General features: G+C 37.5%; 1 protein-coding gene across 1 annotated transcript in view; it reads left to right on the forward strand.

Moving 5' to 3' along the window:
• The window catches only part of USH2A (usherin), a gene marked incomplete at both ends in the record, with an annotated part of 619110 nt that overhangs the window by 148102 nt on the left and 444532 nt on the right, over nt 1-26476 (forward strand). Inside the window, 5 exon segments of the mRNA XM_084245562.1 lie at nt 11240-11398; nt 16168-16671; nt 17675-17944; nt 19511-19515; nt 19519-19680. Of these exon segments, the coding sequence (XP_084101688.1) occupies nt 11240-11398; nt 16168-16671; nt 17675-17944; nt 19511-19515; nt 19519-19680 (1100 nt within the window).

The following is a 26476-nucleotide window of genomic DNA, read 5'->3' on the forward strand; positions in this document are numbered from 1 at the left end:
GAAAAATATGTATGCTAAATAAAGCTTGTGTTCTTTTCCCTTGATTAGATAAAGGAAAATATTGTGATAATGCTGGTAGTAGGAAATTTGCAAAAGCTGGGTGGAATAGAACAACTAGAAAGGTGAGCATGGTGCAGTTTTCCTCAGGACAAGGGGCTTTCCTTGAAATTTCATCATAAATGATTGGTTGCCCTGCCACATAAGAACATTCCCTGACAACTTTCTGTAATAAATGACAGATTCTTACTTACAATGAGCTTTATGTCCTTTCAACCCCAGTTTTATGGGTTACCATGCTACTATTCATTGTATATTGATATTATTATTATTTTAACAAAGCATATTACTTACTCCTATATTTGATAATTCCTTTTTTTTCTTTAAGTTGAATTAGTTGTTCAAACATCTTCTTACATCTCTGTTTCTTTCCTGGAAATGAGAGAGTATCTTTTGGCATCTTTTCACCATTCTCTTTAGTGCCTTAAATTGACTTCTTTAAGTCACCTGTAGTCCTTGAAATTTCAGATTCCATTGGTGATTTCTTTATATTTACTCCAATATCATATAGCATCAATGACTGTAGAAATCCTAAGAAATACCAGCTGAAAACATGGTAAGGAGTTCTCTACAACACATTGTGAGGTTCATGACCTCCTTGGTGTGTTCTAAGACTATCGAGAGAGACAGTGATAGGAAATGTCACGAATCAGAATAAATCAACCTACACCAGCATACCTACAATTGTGCTGTTTAGAGTAAGAGGAGAGAGAGAGTGGACTATTGGCTTTCACAGCAACTGTCCAAGACTTGGAGGTGTGGCTACTGAGTAACAAGATAAATTCAGATTCTGTGCCTGTGTAGTTCACTTTTAGTATGGTGTTTCCATCAGTCCCTTTGGATTTTTAGTGTAAGTAAAGCTATAAGTATTTATTCTTCTTTTGGGAAAGGACTATCATAATTGCCTCCTGTATAAATACAGCTTAAGCACAAATCTTTGAGAATTTAACTTATAGCTATTATCATTGGTTAACTACAGAATTGATTCTCTATGTTGTAAATTCCAGCATCTTCCTTTACCTGTCAGTTACAGTTCATTATTTATGATAGAATTGTCATAGGCTCATATACAGCATACTGAATCTGAGTGATTTTTTTTTTTTTAGGAACTAACACTAATTTTGTGTGAAAATATTGGCATCTGTTCTACTATTTTTGCTACCTTTCCTTGCACGTGAGGCACAGTCTAGGAATTAGACCTCAGGCAAAGTGAGGCAGTCTGGTCACTGAGAAGCCTTGTGTTCATTTCTTCATCATGATAGACACTTCTATGTTGTCTTTCCTCCTCTGGGCTCACAGTCTTGGTCTTTCCAAATGTTTTTGATTCTCAATAATTAAAAAAATAAACCTTTCATATTCCTAATGATCATCCCTGAGTATATTCCTTCTCATTCGCTGCCTCCTGCAATTGTAGGCCTTACTACCGAACACATTCCCTCAAATATTGTTTGTGGTTGTTGCTGCTGCTGCTACTTTTAGGTTTTTACTAATCACATTTATAGAACAGTGAAAAGTTAGAATCAGCAGTTAATTCATGAAAAGAAATTAGACAAGATGCCTGCCTTCAGGGGAGCTTAAGCATAGTCCACATGAGTGATGGGCACTCTGACTACTGGAGGGCGTGCAGGCGTTCCAGGAAGTGCTGACTAGAATGAGCCAGATTGCTTCTCCACTCCATGTGCTGTTTATGTGGCCCTTGCCTTTTCTGCTAACAATGGCCAGAGTAGCCAGCTTCCCCCAGATATGATGCTGTTGAAAGGAATGAAGTGCTATCTATTGTTGAAACTGTGTACTACCTTGGGCTAGTATTTTTCATTGTGTCCAACAGATGTCAAGAATGCCTTTTCCTTAAAAATCAGAATTTTTCATAGTGTCCTTTTACACAGTTTGGGAATCATGGGATTATAACTCTGGCTTTTTCACTGCCCCACAGGCTAGTGCAGTTGTTAAGCGATGTTACCGGGATTCTTTTTTTTAAGACTGGGAGTTGGTGTTTTAATCCTTGGATATAATTTCCAGAGTGCAGGAGGATTGAATTCAAATAAAGTAATTAGACTGTCTCCTAATATGCTTTTTTATGTGATGCAGCTCTTTCCTATTAATATTTGTTTCATGCTTTTAAAATGATAGTCATTCCCTTTGATAAGAGAGACAGAAGCAAAGCAGGTATGAAATAAGTCCCTTTTCTGTATGCTCTCCTAGTGAATGACTTTCCAATTTGCCCTAAACTGCTAGCTCTGAATTTAACCGACATACACACACGCATACAGACATACGCACACACACACATATATAAAAACAGGCACTATACTTTTAACTTTCATAGCTCATTTATGTTTGTCTTCTTGACACTTCATTTTTGTGTTAATGCTTATTTATTCATCTTAGTAATCATTTCTATATTCTTTTCTTTGCCTTTACTTATCAGAGACCATACAGCTTTCACAATTTTTTAATGTTTTTTTTTATTGTGGCAGAATACATATAAAATTTACCATCTGAACTATTTTTAAAAGCTGAGTCAGTGGTATATTGAACATCAAGTAGTTCACATGCTGCACCACCATTACCATCGTTTAGAAGTCTTTTGATCCTGTGCAACTGAAAGTCTGTCCATTCAACACTAACCTCCAGAATACCCCAGGCCCTGGCCACCACAATTTTATTTTTTGTTTCTGGTTTTGAATAATCTAAATCTCTCATACATGTAGAATCATAAAGTACTTGTCTGTTTGCGACTGACTTGTTTCATTTAGCATAATGTCCTTAAGGCTCATCTCTGTTGTAGCCTGTGTCAGATTTTCCTTTTCAAGTTGGATAATTCTGCTCAGAATTATCCACATTTTGCTTATCACTCTGTCAGTAGATGCTTCTGTTGCTTCCATGTTTTAGCTTTTGTGAGCAGTGCCACACTCCACACAGTGTACCAGTGTTTCTTCAAGACTCTTACAGTTTTGGCAGGACAGGGAGAAATTGCAGCTTCTGTCCTCTGTCATTGGAAATGTAAGATGAGGGCCTCCCCAGTGGCGCAGCGGTTGAGCACTGGGATGTGAAGCTGCCCGCAGCCTCTGCAGTGCTAGTTCAATCCCCGGCTGCTCCCCGGCCACCGGAGGAGGCCCCACATGGCGGGCAGACCTCTCCTGCCGCCCACTGCTCCCCTCAGCAGTGTACTTCGGTCCCTCTGCCTGCTCTGCTCCCCGCCCTGGCTCTGGTGAATTCTCTCACCCTCCCGCGCTTCTGACTGTACCCAGTGCTTGTATAAATAAATAAATAAATCTTTTAAAAAAAAAAGGTAAGATGGTAAAGCTACTGTGGAAACTACAATTTCTCAAAAACATAAAATACTATAATGGTAATTCTACTTTTTTTAGTTTCTAGTTTTTGGATAGTAACCATTCTAAATATATATGTGAATGTTTACTATAATTTTGATCTGTGTTTCCCTAATGATTAGTGTTATCAAGTATGTTATCATATGCTTATTGGTCATTCATTTATCATCTTTGGAAAAATGTCTCTTCAAGTCTTTTGTCCACTTTTATTTATTTATTTATTTTTTTGGTGGTTGAATTTTAGGACTTGTCCATACATTCTGAGTTATAGTTTCTTGTCAGAGGTAAAATATACAAATATTTACCCCTGTTCCATGGGTTACCTTTCTGCCTTGTTGCCAATGTCTTTTAGTAAACATGTTTTTAAAAAGTTTTTTTAATTTAAATTTTATTTTTATATTCCCCATACAATTACAACCCCCTTATTTTGACTCCAACCCCTCCTTTCCCTGCCCCCCACCCCCATAGAGTGTCTCTGGTTCATAGTTGTTTGTTGATTTTGATATTTTCTTTCTTATAGTTTTTCTTTTTCCTGGTCTTTTATTTAAGTTTTCTAGATTCCTGCTATGAGTCAGACCATCTGGTATTTTTCTTCTTCTTTCTGGCTTAATTCACTGAGCATGATCCCTTCCAGCGCCATCCATGTTGCTGCAAATTGCATGTGTTTATCTATTTTGAATGCTGAGTAATATTCCATGGTGTATATGTACCACATCTTCTTGATCCAGTCATCTATTTTTGGGCATTTGGGTTGTTTCCAAAGCTTAGCTATTGTAAATAGTGCTGCTATAAACATAGGGGTACAGGTGCTCTTTGGAATTGATGTTTCTGTGTCCTTTGGGTAAATACCTAGGAGTGGAATTGCTGGATCATATGGGAAGCTCTATGTTTAGTAGGTCAAGAAATCTCCACACAGCTCTCCATAGTGGTTAGCCTAGTTTGCACTCCCACCAGCAGTGCAGGAGAGTTCCTTTTTCTCCACAACCTCACCAACATTTGTTGTTGCTAGTTTTTTTAATATGTGCTATTCTTACTGTTGTAAGATGGTATCTCATAGTAGTTTTGATTTGCATTTCCCTGATTACAAGAGATGTTGAACATTTTTTTCATATGCCTGTTGGCCATTTGCATTTCCTCTTCAGACAAGTTTCTTTTTAGCTCTTCTGCCCATTTTATGACGGGAAAAATTTCAATGTCATTCTTCAAAGAAATAGAACAATTATTGATGAAATTCATATGGAATCACCAAAAACCATGAATAGCCAAAGCTCTCCTGAAAAAAAAAAAAGAAGGGAATGGAGGCATCACACTCCCAGACTTCAAACTATACTACAAAGCCATAATCATCAAAACTGCATGGTATTGGAACAAGAACAGACACACAGACCAATAGAATCAAATAGAAAATCCAGAAATAAACCCACAGATTTATGGTCAACTAATCTTTGACAAAGGAGCAAAGAATATGCATTGGAGCAAAAAAAGTTTGTTCAGTAAATGGTGCTGGGAAAACTGGGTCGCTACATGCAAAAGAATGAAGCTTGACCACTACCTCACACCATACACAAAAATCAACTCAAAATGGATTAAAGAACTAGACATTAGACCTGAAACCATAAAATACATAGAAGGAAATATAGGTGAAACACTACATGAGATGCACATCAAAGACATCTTTATAGACACATCACCCAAAGCAGCGATAGTGAAGGCAAGGATAAACAGCTGGGACTACATCAAATTAAAGAGCTTCTGCAGAGCAAAAGAGACAATAACAAAAACAAAGAGAAACCCCACCGACTGGGAGAAAATTTTTGCACACAACACTAATGATAAAGGACTGATCACAGAAATCTACAAAGAACTGTTTTAAAAAAGTTAACGCAAACGAGTTTGTCTATTTTTTTTCTCTGCACTTTTGATGTTAGATCCAATAAATCATTACCAACTCCAGTATCAGAAGTTTTAGCCCTATGTTTTCCTCTAAGAATTTTTTAGTTTGGTTGTAGAACTTACATTGAAGGCTTTGATTCATTTTGAGTTAATTTTTTACATGGTGTGAGGTAAGGATCCAACTGCATTTATTTATTTGTTTGTTTGTTTATGCATTTAATACCTAGTTTTCCCATCACTGTTTCTTAGAAAGATAGTACTTCCCTGTTAATTAGTCTTGGCACGCTTACTAAAAGTAATTTGATCATGCAAAAGGTTTAGTTCTGAGTTCTATGTTCTGTTAATTTGATTGCAGGGATCAATCCTTTTACATTTAAGCTAATTACAAGTAAGAAGGGACTGAATTCAATCAGGTTATATATACACATAAATGTGTGTATACATATGTGTGTACACATATGTAGTGTGTACACATATGTAGTGTGTACACATATGTATACCCGATATTTTTGTATGTTCCTCATTTCCTCTATTACTGAAACATTTTGCGTTCAGTTGAGTTTTTGTAGTAAAATGTTTAAATTTCATTCTAATTTTGTATTTGTCATAATTATTTTTGTGTGTTGTATATCTTTGCTATACAAATGCTATTATTATTTATAAGGGACAAATGCTAGTATTATCTCTCTTAGAAATAGCTAGCAGTAAAAAAGCATATCTGCATGGTGAATACACTTTGAATTATTTTTCAGAAACTGACAAATTATTTTCTATCATGGCCATGCCATTTTACATTTCCTCCAGTAATTTTTGAAAAGTGATTTAGTTTTTCTGTGGCATCAGCAACCTTTGGCATTGATTCTCTTTCATTATAGCTCTTTAATGATTGTGTGGTGGGATGTCATTGTGGTTTCAATTTGCATTTCTGTAATGATTAATGCTATTGAGCATCTTTCTATGTGGTTATTTACCATTTCTGGATTTTCTTTGGCAAATTGTCCTTCAAGTCTTTGCCCTTGTTTTTGTTGAGATTCTTAACCTTCTTATTGAGCTAAAGAAGTCTTTATATATTTGAGTTGCAATTTGCAAATATGTTCTTCCAATCCATGTGTTGTTTTTTCCATTTTCTTAATAAGATATTTAAAAGGTGAAAATTTTAAATTTTGATGAAATTTAACTTACCAAGGTTTTCTCTTAAGATCACATTTCTGTGCCCATTCTAAGAAATATTTGCTTGACTGAATGTAACAAAGATCTTATCCCATGTTTTTGTCAGATTTTGTATTTACTTTTACTTTTATATCTAGAAGTATTTTTTAAGGTTTTGTTTATTTTTGCATAGACTAACTGGTGTTCAAGCCAGAAGTACAAGGGATGAGAGGGTTTACCAGAGACAGAGTGGGGAGCAAAACAGACAGATTGACTGAAATATACTGCTGAGGGAAGCAGTGGCAAGACAGGAGAGGTCCGCCATGCCATATGTGGGTTAGCTTCCTGGCTGGAGATGGAACTCAGGCATCATGGTGGTAGCTCTGAGACTTAACCTCTAGGCCACCAGAAAGGCATGAAAACTAGAAATATTTTGAATTAATTTTTTAATTGTGTGAGGTAAACATCTAAATTCTTTCTTTTATTTTTTATATTTTGGCACATAGATATCCAAATGTTCCTGTAACATTTGTTGAAATGACTATTCTTTCCCTATTAAATTTCCCAAAGAACTATACAAAGAATCCTTTTACTCCATCATACTCAATGCTGGAGGTTTCCCCACTCTGATCAGCACTTTTATTTTTTTTTAATTGCATTTTTTTTTTAGTTGAACTAACATTGGTTTACAACACTATATATGATTTAGAGTTATAGATTCACAACTCTTCAGATGTATATTACCACACCTCACCCACCACCAAAGCATAAATAACCCTTAAACATAGTCCATTGGATATCACCCCCTTACCTACTTACCCCCATCTTCTTCCTGGTAGCCTCAGTTCTATAGTCACATTTCTTTAAGGTTTGTTTTGATTTAATTTTTTCTATTCCATTATTTTGTTTCTTTATATTCCACATGAGTAAACTCATCTGGTATTTGACTGTATTTTTTTTTTAAGATTTATTTATTTATGCATACAAGAGCTGGGATACAGACCAGAGTTGTGGTGGGGGGGTGAGGTGAGAGGATTCACCAGAGACAGAGTGGGAAGCAGAACAGGCAGATTGACTGAAATACACTACTGAGGGGAGGAGCGGGCGAGATAGGAGAGGTCTGCTGTGTCATGTGGGTTGCTCCCTGGCCAGGGATTGAACCTGTGCTGCAGTGGCTGTGGTAGCTTCATAGGTTGCATCTTAACCCATTGTGCCACCAGGGAGGCCCTTTGACTATATCTTTTTTATTTGTCTTAGCATAATTCCCTCTAGTTTCACCCATGTTGACACAAATGGCAATATTTCATCTTTTTTATAACTAGCATTCCACAGTATAATTAAAGCATGGCATCTTGATCCATTCATCTGTTGTTGGGCACTTAGGTTGTTTCCATAATTTGGCTACTGTAAATAGTGCAGAAATTAACATAGTTGTGCATATAGTTCTTAAAATTAGTGCACTCTGCATTCTTTGAGTAGAATGAATTTGCTAGGAAAGAATTTACTGTACCATATGGCAGAGCTATTTTTAAAAACATTCATTTGTTATAAAATCTTTCAACAATTGGGTTAGAAAATGATGGACTATATATATAAAAAAATTTAAAAAAAGAAGCATAATCAACATAGTGAAAGTCATTTATGCCAAACCCATAATCAGCATCATACTCAATGTGAGACAGTGATGTCCACTTTCACCACTACCATTGAACACAGTATTAGTGTCCTTGCTGGAGCAATGAGACAAGAGAAAGCTATAAAAAGAATCCCCGGTGGCGCAGCAGTTGAGCGCTGGGTTGCGAAGCTGCCCGCAGCCTCTGCGGCGCCGGTTCGATCCCGGGCTGCTCCCCGGCCACCGGAGGAGGGTCCCACATGGCGCGCAGACCTCACCTGCCGCCCACTGCTCCCCTCAGCAGTGTACTTCGGTCCTTCTGCCTGCTCTGCTCCCCGCTCTGGCTCTGGTGAATTCTCTCACCCTCCCGCGCTTCTGACTGTACCCAGTGCATGTATAAACAAAAACGAACAAACAAACAAATAAATAAAAAACATGCCTCTATTAAAAAAAAAAACATAAAAAAAATAAAAAAAAATAAAAAGAATCCAAAGTGGAAAAGAAGATGCAAAACTATCACTATTTGTAGATAAAATGGTAATATACATTAAAAAATCCTAAAGACTCCACTAAAAATGGACTAGAAATAATAAATAAGTACAGTATAGTGAGACTACAAAATCAAGATACAATGGTTATATGCCTATATGCAATCAACAAACAGAAAAAAGAAGAAAACAATCCCATTTGCAATCACATCAAAAAGATTTAAATATCTAGGTTAAGGGCCTCCCAAGTGGCGCAGCGGTTGAGCGCTGGCTTGTGAAGCTGCCCACAGCCTCTGCAGCACCGGTTTGATCCCCGGCTGCTCCCCAGCCACTGGAGGAGGGTCCCACATGGCGCGCAGACCTCTCCAGCCGCCCGCTGCTCCCCTCAGCAGTGTACTTCGGTCCTTATGCCTGTTCTGTTCCCCGCTCTGGCTCTGGTGAATTCTCTCACCCTCCCACGCTTCTGACTGTACCCACTGCATGTATAAACAAAACAAACAAACAAACAAATAAATAAATAAAACATGCCTCTATTAAAAAGGAAAAAAAGAAGAAAATAAATAGAAAAAAAATCTAGGTTAAACATTACAAAAGAGGTCAAAAAAGGGCTTCCACAGTGCAAACTACAAGACATTGTTAAAAGAACTAGAAGACAAGAGGAAACAGAAAGATATTCCATGGTCATAGATTGAAAAAAAATATATGTTCAGAAAATATTATTAGATTCTATCATGTCATTAAAATTGAGTCTACCACTCATGAACATTGATGAATTAGCAACAGCTCTTAGTTGAAGGTCTTTGCCTTTTGTGCAGGTAACTTTACTACTCACCTCCATTTTCTTCCCCTAGAGAGCACGGTCTGCATCAGCAGACCGCCTTGCCCTCTGACAAGGAAGCTGCCAGTCATCTGGAGGGCTGGTGGAAAGGGAAGTTGGAATACTTACTCCCCAGTTCTGTGTCTCAGTGGAGGGTTGCTCTGGAGCTGGCTACATCCCTCTATGAATGGTTACAGCTTCTACCAAGTGATGCTCTTCATACAGTCCTTTCTGACTCCGCATGCTGTGGCCCTTCATCCTAGGGCTAGAGACTGTGTGGGAATTTGGATTGTGAAGGTGCCTAACATCCCAGAACTGTAAAGAGTGCCTCACCATCCCTTTCATTTTACACAAATGATGTAGTTTATGCTTACCACCTTCTTCTGAAATTTTAGTATCTGTTTACCAGAAGGCCCCCTAATACAACAAAAAAGTCCAAACAACTGATGGGCTTTCCTGATTGATAAACATGTCACAGGTTTTCACAGCCACTGGTGGGGATATTAAAGTATGTGCTATGTGATGGGAAGGCTGTGCCTGGTCTCTGGGACTACACTGTCTTTTCCCACCATTGTTGATCATATGCTGTATCCTTTGCTGTAATTAATCTTGTCCACATTAGAACTAGCCCACCTAAAACTAGGGCTGGGCTTCAGGACCTCTGTCATGATGGTAAAGGAATGCTGTGACCAGGCTCCAGAGTGCTGCTTCATCTGTCTGGTTTACTTACACTTTGCCCATCCTTTTGAAAATAGTCTGCTTGTTAAGCTCTTTATTGATTTACTTAATATAAGTGTGCTCCCACTTTTTTCCTGAAACCCTGTCTGTCCTCAGTGACTGCAGACAATTCATATAAAATATTGATAATTATTTGATTGAGTCCTGATTTAAGAAAAAATTTTAACAAATAGATGAATAATTTTTAAAGTCAGTTAACACAGCAAACAGTACCTTTGACATCTTATTTAATGAGAACATCTGAGTAGATCATGCTTCTCTAAAGGGATGATTTTTGCATCTTGTTTAACCAGAAAAGGAAAATAAACTGGTGGTTGATTGACCTTTAAAAATAGTTAAAATGCTGTTTTTTTCCTTTACCTTTAAATCTTCTGGAGAGAGGGAAAGATATGAAGGCCTACCCTCAAAAATAGGGAGCCTAAGAAAAATACCCAGTGATAAGAGACATTGTTTACATGGCTTGTGTATATATTATACAAAGTTCCACTGATATAGCAAGGTGTGTGCTCTATCATCCTGATGGAAACAACCAACTGTAACAATTTTTGCACCTTTTACAGTTGCTAATGAATTTACATAGTACACTCAGATTATTTCTTGCTAATATTTAGACTATTTAGCTCCTAAAACATCTAGAGCTATGTGTATCACCAACTGTTATTTTTTCTTTTACTCTGTGTTCTGCGAAACAAAATGAGGTATTGTGTTTAATGGATTGGAAAACCTCTTTTTAAAACCAAAAATATTGTACTTCTTAAATTTCAAGATTCAGCAGAACTTAGGTATGTCAGCTTTACATTAATTAAATGGAAAATATTGTTACGCAACATGGGATTTTTTCTCAAAAAAAAAAAAAAATACACACACACACACAAAGAATTTCTTCATATAAACTATTGTGATTTATTTCCCCAATATATTTATGTCAGCTGTGTTGACCTACAAATTTGTTTTATGCTTATAGATAAAAAGCTTTTGTTTTAGAGAACTTATGATGTATACCTCTGGTTTATTAATGTCTTGGTAAACCACATGTCTTCTTGTTAAAGTAATCTTGAATCAGAAAGTCCTCTTTGCTCGATCTCTTACTTCAGTTTACTTGTGTGCTTATTGATTGCCTTTGCTAATAAATGTTCTTTCCATTGTAATTTAGCTCCATCCCAGCAATCTCCACCCAGAGGACAAGTTCAAAGTTCTTCGGCTATCAATCTCTCTTGGAGCCCACCTGGTTCTCCAAATGCCCACTGGCTTACATACAGCTTATTCAGGGATGGTTTTGAAAGCTACACAACTGGGGATCAATACTCATACGGTGAGTTTAAAGGTTTGGTGATGGAAAGATGTAATATTCTGAGAATTGACACATTAGTTAAGTTTTTTGACACTGAGGATAAATGTTGTTGTGGTTTCCTCTCTCTAGCATGAAGTATTTCAAGCAGAGAAAGAATCACCCATCTCACTAGTAATCAAAGAAATGCAATAAAAATGAGTTTATTTTTTGGTAGGTGCTTAATGCTTATCAGATCCTCAAGATTATAAAGGGACAATTCTAACCAGCACTGATGAGGGTGTAGAGAGGCTAGAACTTACATAAGCTGCTGGGATATCTGTGTGGGTTTTTTGTCTTTTAAAGATTTATTTTTATTTATGCATACAAGAACTGGGGTACAGGCCAGAGGTGTGAGAAGATTCACCAGAGACAGAGTGGGGAACAAAATAGGCAGATCAACTGAAATACACTGCTGAGGGGAGCAGCGGGCGAGTCAGGAGAGGTCTCCTACGCCACGTGGGTATCACCCTGGCCGGGGATTGAACTCGCGCTGCAGTGGCTGGGAATAGCTTCATTGTGCTATGCCTTTAACCCCCTGAACAACCAGGGAGTCCCTCTGTGTGGGTTTGTGTGAGATAAATTGTTAAAATGTAGAGATGAACATTACCCTTTTGCATACCAAGCCTAATTTAGGAAGCTTATCTCAAATGAATAATCAGAAATGGACACAAAATTGTGAAAAAATTTAAACCTACATTCTTTGTAATAGTAAAATTTAAGGAAAGTTTAGACACTCAAAAATCTTTCAATAACTTATGGCCATAGCACAATTTTGGTATTTTAGTAAGGTAGGATATGCTAATGTGTGAAATAATATCTTAGTTTGCATGTCAATGAGTAGAGAGTGATTAATTGTTCATGACATATTGTCCAGTGTAATCAAAGGTGTTAAAATAACCTAGTAACAATATTTTAATTAAAAATAAGTAAAAATATACTTGGAGGACTTATCAGAAACATCTTTGGCTTTCTCTGGGTTTTAAAGATAACAGAAAATTTATCGGATATTTCTATTATGGTTCAACTTTTCAAAATTTCATTTAAATGTGGACTTTTTAAAACAGTGGAGCCAGAATACTAACATTCAAGCAATTAATGTAAGTATGGATATTTTGCCATTGCCACCAAAATTAAACCCAAAAGCATAAAGTTCAGTTGGAAGAGGAAGGATGTGAACCATCCATGAAGTCTAGCTTTGCATGTGTAACTTCCACAAGATTTCAAAGGAACTTGTAGAACTCAAACTATTGAGACCCATTGTTTTAAAAAATATTTATTCAAGAGAGTGAAGAAGTAGATAATTTTGTATTCTTCTACCTCCATTATATTTGGAAGCTGGTTTTAGAAACTAGTTTAAGAAAATTTGGAACAATGATTTCAAGTTTCCATTTTGTTATCTCTTTAACACCCACCTTTCCACTTTCTGGAGCATACTTGATCAGTTAGCAGAGTGTGTGAAGAACTATGTAGAAACAGTGAATTCCATAACCTTTCTCAAAATGACTCAGGCACTGCTTTGTTTGAACATACTGAATGGCTGTGAAACTCATATGTAGTGCATAGTTTCATTTTGTCCATATGGTGGTGGTTTGCATTTTGCCCCTACTTCTCCACGACTTATACCTTCCTTATGTCCACCACTTTCTGTTAACCCTGAATGTCTCTTCAGTTCTGCAAGTCTTCTTGGAAGTTAATGGAAACTCTGAACTTCATGATGCAGATTGCAAAGGAAAATGAACATCTGTCTACATCTGCCATGTTGGCACAGCATCCTAAAAACCTGCTACTAGAATGTTTATTTTCATCCAAATAGCAGCATGATCCAGGTGTCCTGAAACTTAAACTTTTGTGATTGGGGAAGAGAGTTCTAAAAAATATTAAAAGTGATTTCAGAGATGACAGATCCATGGGTTGAATTATTTCTGAGGTTGTGAATTCGGGTCACTCTACAAACAGCCTACAGCTTAGTTCAATGATAAAATTAGCCATCACTTAATTTTTAATCATTCAGTCCATGTTTTTCCTGGTAACATATTGTGCTCTTTTTTATAGAACATTACATGTGAATACAATCTCTGGCTCTTTTTCATGATTGCACTAATACAGAATCCAAAAAACAGCTTCTTACATAATAAATGTGTATTCATTCACTAATCAGACATTTATATAATCCTATTAAACAAAGTATTAGTTCCTAAAACCTTACTTTTCATTAAAAAATGCCACTTCTGGCATTTCTTGACAATTGCTATAATTAATGATGTGAAAATTATCTGCATGATGGCATTTGAGCAGTAAGAACAATTGGCTAGTGCTGTCAGAACTTTGTATCATTCTAATAATACCCTCATGTTTATTACTTTATTTCCAGTGTGTGGATAGCATGTGTAATATGAAAAGGAAACAGTACTTATATTCAGTTGGATGAACACAAATCTTTGGGTTAAATAAAGGCATTTGGAATTATAGGTGGAGAATCATTGAACTTTTCAAAGAAAATTAATAGTGTTGTCTTCCAAGCAAGTTTGAGCATTTGGTTGAGACCATTATAGAATTCCTTGTTAGAATAATACCTTTTCCTGGCTGGCCTGATGCACTGTGGGACTGTCTTGCACAGTAGTTTCCAACCTATGATCATGATACAATTGTGAATTATCTTTGATGCATGCAAGTTATTAGTGAGAGCTTGCTAATAATGGTAGGATAATTTTAAAGTTTCTGAATCATATACTTTTTCCCTAAGAAGGGGTAATTTCATATTTTTAAATATTTTTATTGCAGTAACATTGGATTATATCATTACATAGGTTTCAGGTATGTGTTATTGTAAATTGACATCTGTGTATGGTACATTATATTCACCACTACAAGCCTAATCCTGTCTTTAAAAAAAAATAAGTTACAGGGCCTCCCCTGGTGGCGCAGCAATTGAGTGCTGGGTTGCGAGGCTGCCCGCAGCCTCTGCAGCACCAGTTCGATCCCCAGCCACCAGTGAGGTTCCCACAAAAAAAAAAAAGTTACATCTAATGGTTTCTGTAAATAAATTTTTGATAATTTACATCCTCCTTAGCTGTCAGAAGTTCTAGAGAAAGGTATGGAGGTCAAGTAAGCACATTGGGATTGTCCATAATCAGTTATTTTTGTTTTATTTATTTTTATATTCCCCATACAATTGCAACCCCCTTATTTTGGCCCCAATCCCTAATGTTAACTCCCTTTGAATCCTAGACATGTTGCAGATAGGTATTTTTTGCATCATAGGTGGTTAAGAGAGCAACTAGTTAAGGAAACAGCACTCTTTCCATAGCAGTGAATTTTAATGTACTAGTTAGAAAATCATGTTATCTTTCCTACCTGTGTTTGGAACTAAAGGAGAACTAGACAATGGAGTCAAACAGATGGAAATTAAAAATGAAAGTCAACTTTACTGTTGATTAAAAATCAGACTCGAGAGCCTCCCTGGTGGCGCAAAGGGTTAAGATGCAACCTATGAAGCTATCCATAGCCACTGCAACAGGAGTTTGATCCCAGGGAGCTTCCCACATGGGGCAGCAGACCTCTCCTGTCGCACCCGCTGCTCCCCTCAGCAGAGTATTTGTCAGTCTGCCTGTTCTGTTTCCCACTCTCTGGTGAATCTGCTCACCCCCCACACCTCTGGCCTGTACCCCAGTTCTTGTATGTCTAAATAAATGTTTAAAAAAAGCAGACTGGAGAATGTACCCTGTCTCCCAAAGACAGATTGGAAGGAGAAGCTATCAGTGGGCACATCTGGGCATGCTTTGCCCCTCCCCCTGCAAATCACTATCAGCTCCATCATGCCTCACTTGCAATTTTAAGAGTGTAGACAGAGTCCACAAAAATGTGAATCTCGGCAAGTATTTGCACGGGGAAAGAGAAGGTAATCTTTGGACAAATCCTTGGACCACCCAAAGCTGAAGGTCCCTGAGCAGCGTAGCATCTTCTTTAGTCAGGAAACCAAGAAGCCCTATAGATGAAAAGCAGACCCCAGATGCCTATGGTTCCTTCTGCAAGTACTTAAATGGATGGCAGCTGCCCCTCACCATTTTTCTGTTTCACTATGATGTGGTGTGATTACTGTCCCACAGAGAATGGAAAAATCCAGATGCAGGTTGATCAGGTACACTCACTGCCATTAATCTTTTTAACCTCTTTTTCCTACCTTTTCCTCTCTCTCTCTCTTCACTATCCTTCCCATTAAGACGTGCTAGTTGCCAGAACTTGTCTTGTATAAACTCTCCATTGATGATGACAAATGTCCAAAATCTTTCAGCTTAAACAACAACAAACATTCATAATTTCACACTTTCCATGGGTCAGAAATGGGTCCCTGGTCGGCCAGGTGATAGTGTAGCAGCAGCCATTATCCCAGCCCTTACTCTAGATTGTTAGTGTTTAACCAGGCACCCAGTTCCGTTAATGACACACAGTTATAGAAATAACTTTATTTCAGAGAACTTTCTCTGTACCTCCTATGAAAAGGACATCATCCTATATAAAGAACAAATCAAGAGCTTCAACAAGCTTCAAAATATTCTTCATTATAAAAGACTTTTTATATACCACTTATTAGAGATGTAAACAGTACTTGTTTTATTTTAATTTAAAAAAAAACTCTTATTCAACAGAGTGGATTGGTTTATGTCATTAATAACAGAGCAGGGAAACAAGTGGAAATGCTCCTTCACTAATTTAAGAGGCATGACTGTTCTCTTCATTTTTTTTCTTTTCAGATGTTCAGCGCTTCTCAAATACGGCCCTGTCTCAAATACGGCCATATACATCCTACTCCAATGACATCGAGACCACCAGTGTGCATGGTTCAACAAGGAGCGCAATTGTCTCCTACATGATAAGTCCGAGAATTCCAGAGGAATGCTCAAACCTCAGTTCTCTTATTCCTGTTGGTTCAGACTCTGTCACGCTTATTGGGACCTCACCCTCCAATCTTTCTGGATCTATGGAGAGAGATGTTTTGTCCTGTGCTCCTGTAGTTAGTGCCCACCCATGTGCTCCCCATGAAGCTCATGAAACTTTGGCCACCATCTGGAATCTGGTTCCATTCACAAAGTACCATTTTTCTCTCCCGACCTGTCCAAGTGGGGACTGTCTACTCAGTTTGCTCCTCACTGTAGCCACCACTCAGGCATCTCCCCAAGGACTGAATCCCCACGAGGTGCACAAGATCAGTTCCAAGGAGCTTGACTTGGAATGGTCTCCACCAAGGGAACAAAATGGTAGGTATTCAAGCACTTGATATCCCCTTCCTGGGCAAAATATGAATGAGAATCTAGGCCTTTGGGATGATAATGATGTGAGTTTGGCAATTGTATTCATTTTTATAGCATGAGATAAAATAATTGAGAAATGATACTGAAAAAAAGAAGATACTATTTGTCCTGGTTAGTAGAACAAGTGCATTTCTTTAATCTAATAATAAATTCCATTCATTTAAATTGCCCCTTAAAAGGCTAATATTATTTTTGCTCCTAATGACATCTGCCACAATACAAATGACGTTTCTAATTTGAAACTCACTTATGAAATGCATTATATTTGACTGTGTCACAAGTTAGGGCACCCATAAGCAGTAAATTTTCTCTTTTGAGCAAGAAAAGGATATTAAATAATACAAAAAATATGTATATAGGCTAGCTGACTCCATTAAGTTAATTTTTGTGTTCATACAATTGAACTCTTGGTTATATAGGCCAGACACACATTCATAGATTTTTAGTAATTTAATATCACGTACGTATTATGGCAAAGCCTTTCTTCTTTGACTTTTTAAATTACTGGATAAAACTGGATAGAAATTAGCAATGATATTCTAATGTTTATATAAACAGTTTATGTTAAACACAAAACCAAACTAAGAACTCAGTTTTTGAAAATAAACAAATTAGAGATACAGTGACTTCATCCCCCAAGAGGAAATAACCCTTAGTAAATTTATAACCACTTATCCTGAAAAAGATTAAGTATATCTATCATGAGTTATAGTTACTTTGTGTTTATAGTCTTTCCCTTTACATTTTTCACATGAATACACTATTTAGTAATGGTTGCTACGATATTCAGTCTACCTGTTTGTTGTTTTTCATACACACCTGTCTTCTGGATTACTAAGGAATTGAACAGGAAATCTGGTCAGAAGAATAATGAAAAGCCTGCACGCTTTAATTGAACTCATCCAGGCCAAAACAGTGTTTGTCTGATGGTATGGTTTTATTCTTCTAGAAGTAATTCTTAGATATGAAGTAAACATGAAAAGATTGAGAGCAAATGGAGAAGACACCTCAGCAGAATGTCGACTTTTTCAGAGCAGCAGCTGGGTCAGTGCTCATTCAGCTGCAGAATCAGCCAGTGAAAATGCATTAAAGTTTCTACTGACCTCCACGACCATCCCTGGAGTGACACCCTATACCCACTACCAGCTTAGAGTACTGGCTGTCAACATTGCTGGCAGTGTGGCTTCTACCTGGGCTGCAGAAAGAACAGGAGAATCAGGTGAGAATCAGTGTTTTGAACCCTTTTGGAAAACTTGTGAATGAAAATACTACCTCAAATAACATCAACAGCAATAAAAAACATTTTGAAAAGCAAGAATTATGAATGTACATAGACCAAATTAAGTTTAACCTAGCAGTTGGTTACATAAATAACTCAAAGTCATAAAGTATTTGCATTAAGTTTTAGGGGGAAAAACTGCTGAAAGAGGAAAAGATGACTTAACTGTAGTTATCATCTTTGGGGAATATTTGCCAAAAATAGCAATTGGTTTCCAGTCCGGAAGAGGGTTGGCCATATGTCCTTTCTTACTCCAAATTCAGCACAGTTTATGTTCAATGAAAGAGAAAACTCTTAGCAGTTTCGCAAATCTGATTTTGTTTTCATTTCCCTTTGCAGAATAGTTAAGGTGCTCAATTGTACCTAATGACAGACTCCCACCTGGGAGTGTGCCTATAATCAATTGGCAATATGTTAAGGACAGAGGGTGAAATTTTTAAATTCTTAAGATAGGTTCATTAAGTCAAGTGAGACATTTTTCAGGCTTCCATCTTATGCTTTACATTTAAAGCCACTTCAAATTTCATGATCCTTTGACCAAATTAGAAACTACACTTTTGTTATGCTTTGAAATCTGTGGCTATCCAAAGAAATCCAAAGAAATCAAGTCCTGCTTTAATTGGGTCTGTTAGGGCTGTGGAGGGTAAGCGAAGCTGTAGGTTGATGTCCAAGGGAATCATTTCATGAATAAAATGTGCATTGTGCTGGAGCATCTCTTAATGACTCCCAGCCATCTTGGACAAATAATGGTGCCGTGATAGCACAAGTGATGAGCCATGGCGTTCTGGAAGGGGAAAATCAAGGTCAGAAATGAAAAGTGATGGGTGAAGCTGCAATACTGGACCCTCATAATCTTATGGGTCACTGGCTAATGAAAGTGGGATGAGGTCCTTTGATAATACACCTTTGGTTAGCACATTTAAAATCCATATTAAGATCTCAAGGATGGCAGGGGGAGAATGTGTCTGTGTATGTCCCCTGAACACTTCAATCAAGATTTATTGAAAACTTTTAACATTTCTTTGGGGTTATTTAGAACATTGTAGATTTACATCTTTCTGAAGAGTCATATTCTCCCAGCTCTATTGGTTTGGCTCAGTGAAATACCTCTCTACATAAGAAATCCAATATGTTATGAACTTTGTGGACTGAGACATATTTGGTTTTTGCAACTTCTCCCTTTAAATAATTCATAAGAGCTATAGTTTCCTACCCAATTATTTGCTAGTTATCTTTATGAACACAAGAATATCTCTATTTTTAGAGATATTTTGTTAATGGAAAATGTATTTGCTCATAATGTAAACATTGAGAACATCCCTGCAAATGACATAAAAAGTGAATTGTTTTTCTATACACCAGCATATGTTTTATTTTTAAAAATGGGTAAGGAATGGAAAGCATATTGCATTATATTTTACAAAATATGCACTAGAATGAGTGCAGTTCCATTTGAAAATCTCTAAGTAGGCATTCATCACTTTGCTGTTGGGGTTACTTTGGTAGCACCTTAGCTCATGACCCCTTCTTCAGTCTTCCCTCTCTCCGCACACTCCCTCAACATATCCTGGGAGAAGCCAGAGGATAATGTCACAAGAGGAAAAGCCGTGGGGTATGACATCAGCATGATGTCTGAAGAGTCACTGCAAAAGTCAAGCCTGGTGTTGTCTTCACAGGTACTATTTTTTTCAATAACTGTCTTTCAAAATGAAATTATGGCTTAATCCTGATTTTTTTTCTGAGTTTGCAGAATTCCGCGATAGAATTTTCCCTTATGTGATCCTTAAATGGGGCATTTTATTCCTTCATACAATAGCAGGTGTACCAGGCCTTACATAGTTTATAACATTTTTTTCTAATTTAAGCATCTATTAAAACAAAGTTGGCATAGTTTAATTTCTAAAAATCTGCTTTTCCCACTTATATTCTTAGATACCTTGCAAGAAGTTGACTCATTTGCTGTGTACTATCATATTATTTGGATTTAAAATATTATATTTAATGAATCTGTAATTAGTTGTTATTTATGTTGTATTAATTGAGTTGGGGATATAAATTGATACAAAGACCATGTATGTCCATTTGCATATTGTATTTCCTTAGAAAAAATTTTGAGCCATAAAATTTATCACAGCCTACAACAAAGATTATAATAGAGTCAACTTGTGGCTATATGGTGACATACTGCCTTCCTGTAACTTGTATTCCAGCAAGCAGTATTGAGATAATAATCAGGGCTTAAAGTTATAATGCTTTGCTGTATTCATAGACTAAATTATTTGACAAAGATAATGGTCTTGGAGGATGAATGTTTTTGCTACCTTTCAGCCTCTATTTGTGGCCAGTGTATTCAGTTATCCTACTTGATCAGAATGAGGGTGGAGAGTGACAGAGACTGGCTTATGTCAGTAGGTTGTGTCATTCTGTGTATGTGACTGTCTAGCACCTTTTCTGAGGGAGATGCTGTTTGGTGGACATTTGAGTGATTTAAAAAGATCTGCAGTTTCCATGCCCATGGCTTTGTCTACATTTTCCTTCCCTGGACTTCCTGGTTCTTGATCATCAAGTCATTTTGCTTTTATATCTATGATCATTATAACCAAGCCACTGCTCTGTGGTGTTTTACCTGGGGACTCACCCTGATCTGAACAAATGGGTGAAGTTCTGCCCATTGGAGGGTTTTTAGGAACACCCCGAATAGGACTACAGAGCAGCTATTTGACTCATAACCATAAAGACAATGCATTTATGGACAAACCTACACTCTCACCTCTTGAAGGACCTCCTGGAAGCTGTAAGTATAGCTGAGTTTGAACCACTAGTCTAAGAACGGTGGTTGATGTGGGGTTCCAAACTTGTATAACTTACTCTCTCCTAACTAAGCTTGTGTGCTTTCCCAGATACCTGTTTCCATTTTATGATGAATTTCTGTTAAGCCCATATGACATTAAAACTTGACACAACTGAAAGAACCCAGCTCATGACTCTGGCTATATTGCCACTCCATGTTCCTTAGATGCTATCACTTTACCAAGGACCACTAACATGCCAGGAAATGATATTTCATTTCCATTGTGCGATATTCCCCTGTACCAGTCCTTACAGGTCAACCCCGTGGTCCTCTTGGTGGATGCTTGCCCTCTTCTTTTCCTCCTACACTCCACTCACCTCTTACACCATAGGGTCTGCTCAGCTGTCTGTCCCAACTTGCAAGCAACTGTGTCTGCTTGCAACACAGGCTTGATATGCTGTAGAGCCCTCTCCTCCGGGATGCATGCGAAGCTGGTAACGTCTGTACTTCACAGTAACTTGGTCAGAACAGTATTCCCAAAGTATGGAATATGCTGTAGTCAGGCCCTGAGATCTGGCACTCATTCTTCTTCTCACCTAGTGGTGGTAGATGCAAGATGCAATAATTTGACCTTGGTTTTGGAGGTGGTATCCTAGCATGTCTCAAGTTCAGGGACCCCCTACATTTTACACTATTGGAGCAGCCCCACTAGTATTCAGTAAGTCTACCACCTATTCTCTGGAACTCCAAATCTTACCAACACCTCTACATCTGTGCCATTTCTTGTTTGCCTAGTCCATTTAATAGATTTTTATTGACACTGAGTATTAATACTTCCCAGGAGGCTATTTCAGTTTGCCTTAAATTGATTTATAACTTTCAGATCTTCTCTGTATTTCTTACATGCATTGATAGAACCCAGCAAGAGTCATCTGATTCCACAGTCCTTATAATTACTACTTCCCCCAAAATAGTCTGTATAATTACAAGTTCCACCAAACCAGTGAACTTCCTTCCATTGGTAATTCACCCCAGTTCACCACTAATGAAAATTTAAGAATTGCACCACTGGAGCATGCGAGCAGCTCTCACAACTACACCCACTATCTGGGGCTACCACTATCTTAGATCAGCTTTCCCAGGAAAAGATGCTGCAGTAGATTGAAACCAGAGCTTTATTGGGGAACACTTTCAGAAAAAAAACACATGTAAAATATGCAGGATTGAACATAATATGAAGTTAAACTATGATGCAAATGAAGTTAAACTATGATGCAAAATGACAGGACTGAAGCACATCCTCTGTGGCATTTTGAGCTGAAGTGGTCCTTTAAGACTGTCCCAATTTGTTAGCAGTCAGATCATTGTACCCCATTGTATTAGTTTCCTGGGACTGTTGTAATGAATCACCAACATATGAGTGATGTAAAACCACAGAAATTTATTCTCTTATAGTTCTGGGGGGAAGCCAGAAGTTAGAAATCAAAGTGCTGGCAGGCCAAAACACTATTTTGAAGGGATGTATATGTTCCTATATTCACTGGAGCACTGTTTACAGTAGCCAGGTTATGAAAACCACCTATGTGCCCAAAGGCTGATGAGTAGATTAAGATGATGTGTTGCATATACACAATGGAGTATTACTCAGCTATAAAAAAGATGAACCTTGTCATTTGTGATAATGTGGATAGACTTGGAAGATAGAATACTAAGCAAAAGGAGTCAGAAGAAAAAAGACTACTACTAGATGATTTCACTTAAATGTGGAATATAGAAAAAAGAGCAACAGGTCAGAGAAAACCCAACCAATAATAAAGCCTAGAATTCTGACTGCATTATTGAGGCCACCTGAAGGGGGACAGGGAGGATGGAGAGCAAAGAGGGCACAGTGCCCAGTGGACTGTGGTGGAGGACTATGACTCTCTCAGTGCTGGGTCTGGTGTGGTGATATACATCTGAAGAGGTGTGGTCTAAATCTCGGAGACATGTATAGTGGTGTAAACAATGTTATTCATTAATAATAAACAAAAAAGTCCAAAGAGAGCCAAGTTTCCAGGGGAGATGCCTTGCTGAGCTCTCCCTTGGTTTGTGACAGCAGAAATCCAGTCTGCCTCCACGTAACTTTCTCTGTTTCTGCCTCCTCATGTCCATGGAATCCTCTCATTTTTTCTGTAAAGATGCCAGATGTTGAACTGTCCAGGATGAGTTAAGTAACTATGTCTACAAAGAGCATATTTCTAAATAAAGTCACTTTCGATGTTCTGGATGGACAAGAGGTTGTGGGATACACACTGTCCCGCCCACAGCTGAGTGGTTTGCCACCCTCTGAATCGTGCTCAAAGCACACGTACAACGTGAAGCCAGAAGAGCCAGTGGACAATGTAGACTTTCTGTGTTACTTTCCATTTGGCTCTAAGTAAGTGCTGACCAGCTGGGAACTACCTCATGAAATAAAAACACAGCTCTTAGAATATGCATCTGTAATCTTGTATACAAGTCCATTATATTATGGTCTAGTATATTATGGGATTTACCGTGTCTCAGCGTTTTTTGATGTTTGATCTTATACTGTGTGTATAGCTTTTGCTATTCTTTCATTTGGTAAACTTTCCTTATAAAACACAGTTATGTAGTCAACTGTTATTTGCTCTATAGTATTCCATTCTAAGAAACAAAAATAGGAAAACAATCTGTTTATAAAAATACAACCTTAGAGGACAACTTTTTCAGTCGTTTGTATCCCACATCTACCCACTGCCAACATATTATATGAATGTGTTTCGGGTTTTATTCACCCATAAACTGGGAAAACAGTATCTGCTTACCTGAATGGTATTGTGGAACTTAAAGAGCTTGATAAACATTAGATATTGTTGTTATTGCAAACAGAATAGCTTTGTATTTCATATGCTTTGTAAAATGACTATCATTTCAAGGGAATCCTTTCCCATGAAAGAATATTTATGTATCAAAAAAAGGCATGTGGAGGGCCTCCCCGGTGGCGCAGCGGTTGAGCGCTGGGTTGCGAAGCTGCCCGCGACCTCTGCAGCGCCGGTTCGATCCCCGGCTGCTCCCCGGCCAAGGGAGGAGGGTCCCACATGGCGCACAGACCTCTCCTGCCTCCCGCTGCTCCCCTCAGCAGTGTATGTAAGTCCTTCTGCCTGCTCTGCTCCCCGCTCTGGCTCTGGTGAATTCTCTCACCCTCCCGAGCTTCTGACTGTACCCAGTGCATGTATAAACAAACAAACAAATAAATAAATAAATAAATAATGCATGCCTCTTAAAAAAAAAAATCATTTAAAAAAAAGGCATGTGGAAATTGTTGCTTAAAAGGCTTCTCCTTATAGTTGAACTGGAACAATTTATTATCTTTCATGAATATCTATCTACTTATTCATGTATTTAGGAAAGTCTAATCAACAGCAGCAAAAATCACAATTTCAGCTCAATAGTTAAATTTGTAATTAAATTAAATTTTGGTAAATAAGTAGCCAAGATTTATGGGGTGAGTCCATTGTATAAATAACTGTTAAGGGATCTTTGCCTAAGAATGTGGGAGAGGAAATACAGACAGCAGTGGTGAAATTATCAGTGTAGGATTACAATTTCTACAGAGTTCTTCCCACTTCTCTGAAGATTTCTCCCACAGATAACTTCCAAATAGGTAATTCCTTCAAGACATGTAAAATGACTATATGAAATTAGAAAGACAAAGTTTATCAGAGTGGTAGTTTTATGTGCCAGAAGCTCTAAGGCCTTTTTTTTTTTTAAATTTAAATTTTATTTTTATATTCCCCATACAATTGCAACTCCCTTATTTTGACCCCAATCCCTCCTTCCCCCACCCCCCACCCCCCATAGAGTGTCTCTGGTTCATAGTTGTTTGTTGATTTTGATTTTTACTTTCTTATAGTTATTCTTTTTCCTGGTCTCTTATTTAAGTTTTCTAGATTCCTGCTATGAGTGAGACCATCCGGTTTTTTAGTTTTTCTTTCTGGCTTATTTCGCTGAGCATGATCCCTTCCAGCGCCATCCATGTTGCTGCAAATTACATGTGTTTATCTTTTTTGAATGCTGAGTAATATTCCATGGTGTATATGTACCACATCTTCTTGATCCAGTCATCTATTTTTGGGCATTTGGGTTGTTTCCAAAGCTTAGCTATTGTAAATAGTGCTGCTATAAACATAGAGGTATAGGTGCTCTTTGGAATTGATGTTTCTGTGTCCCTTGGGTAAATACCTAGGAGTGGAATTGCTGGATCATATGGAAGCTCTCTGTTTAGTAGGTCAAGAAATCTCCACACAGCCCTCCATAGTGGTTGGGCTAGTTTGCACTCCCACCAGCAGTGCAGGAGAGTTCCTTTTTCTCCACATCCTCGCCAACATTTGCTATTGCTAGTTTTTTTAATATGTGCCATTCTCACTGTTGTAAGATGGTATCTCATTGTAGTTTTGATTTACATTTCCCTGATTACAAGTGATGTTGTACATTTTTTCATATGCCTGTTGGCCATTTGCATTTCCTCTTCAGACAAGTTTCTTTTTAGCTCTTCTGCCCATTTTTTGACTGGATTATTTCCTTTGTTTTTGTTGAATTTCATCAGCTCTTTGTAGATTTTTGTGATCAGTCCTTTATCATTAGTATTATGTGCAAAAATATTCTCCCAGTCGGTGGGGTTTCTCTTTGTTTTTGTTATTGTCTCTTTTGCTGTGCAGAAGCCCTTTAATTTGATGTAGTCCCAGCTGTTTATCTTTGCCTTCACTATCACTGCTTTGGGTGATGTGTCTATAAAGATGTCTTTGATGTGCATATCATGTAGTGTTTCGCCTATATTTCCTTCTATGTATTTCCTTCGCCTATATTTCCTTCTATGATATTGGACTAGGTCCAATGTCCAGCTTTTTAATCCATTTTGAGTTGGTTTTTGTGTATGGTGTGAGGTAGTAGTCAAGCTTCATTCTTTTGCATGTAGCGACCCAGTTTTCCCAGCACCATTTATTGAACAAACTTTCTTTGCTCCAATGCATATTCTTTGCTCCTTTGTCGAAGATTAGTTGACCATAAATCTGTGGGTTTATTTCTGGATTTTCTATTCAATTCCATTGGTCTGTGTGTCTGTTCTTGTTCCAATACCATGCAGTTTTGATGATTATGGCTTTGTAGTATAGTTTGAAGTCTGGGAGTGCGATGCCTCCATTCCCTTTTTTTTTTTTCCAGGAGAGCTTTGGCTATTGGGGGTTTTTGGTGATTCCATATGAATTAAATCAATAATTGTTCTATTTCTTTGAAGAATGACATTGAAATTTTGATTGGAATAGCATTGAATCTGTATATTGCTTTTGGTAGGATGGCCATTTTAATAATGGTTATTCTTCCAATCCATGAGCAGGGGATGTCTTTCCATTTCTTTATGTCTTCTTCTATTTCCTTTAACAGTGTTTTATAGTTTTCTTTGTATAGGTCCTTTACCTCTTTTGTTAGATTTATTCCCAAATATTTGATTTTTTTTGTTTCAATAATAAAACGGATGCTTTTTTTTCATTTCTTCTTCTTCAGATTTATTGTTTGTGTATAGGAAGGCTACTGACTTTTGCGTGTTGATTTTGTATCCTGCCACTTTACTGAACTGATTGATGAGTTGAATTAGTTTTTCTGTGGAGTTTTTGTGGTTCTCTGTG

Source organism: Talpa europaea (assembly GCF_964194135.1).
Source record: "Talpa europaea genome assembly, chromosome: 10".
In the NCBI taxonomy this organism is placed as follows: domain Eukaryota; kingdom Metazoa; phylum Chordata; class Mammalia; order Eulipotyphla; family Talpidae; genus Talpa; species Talpa europaea.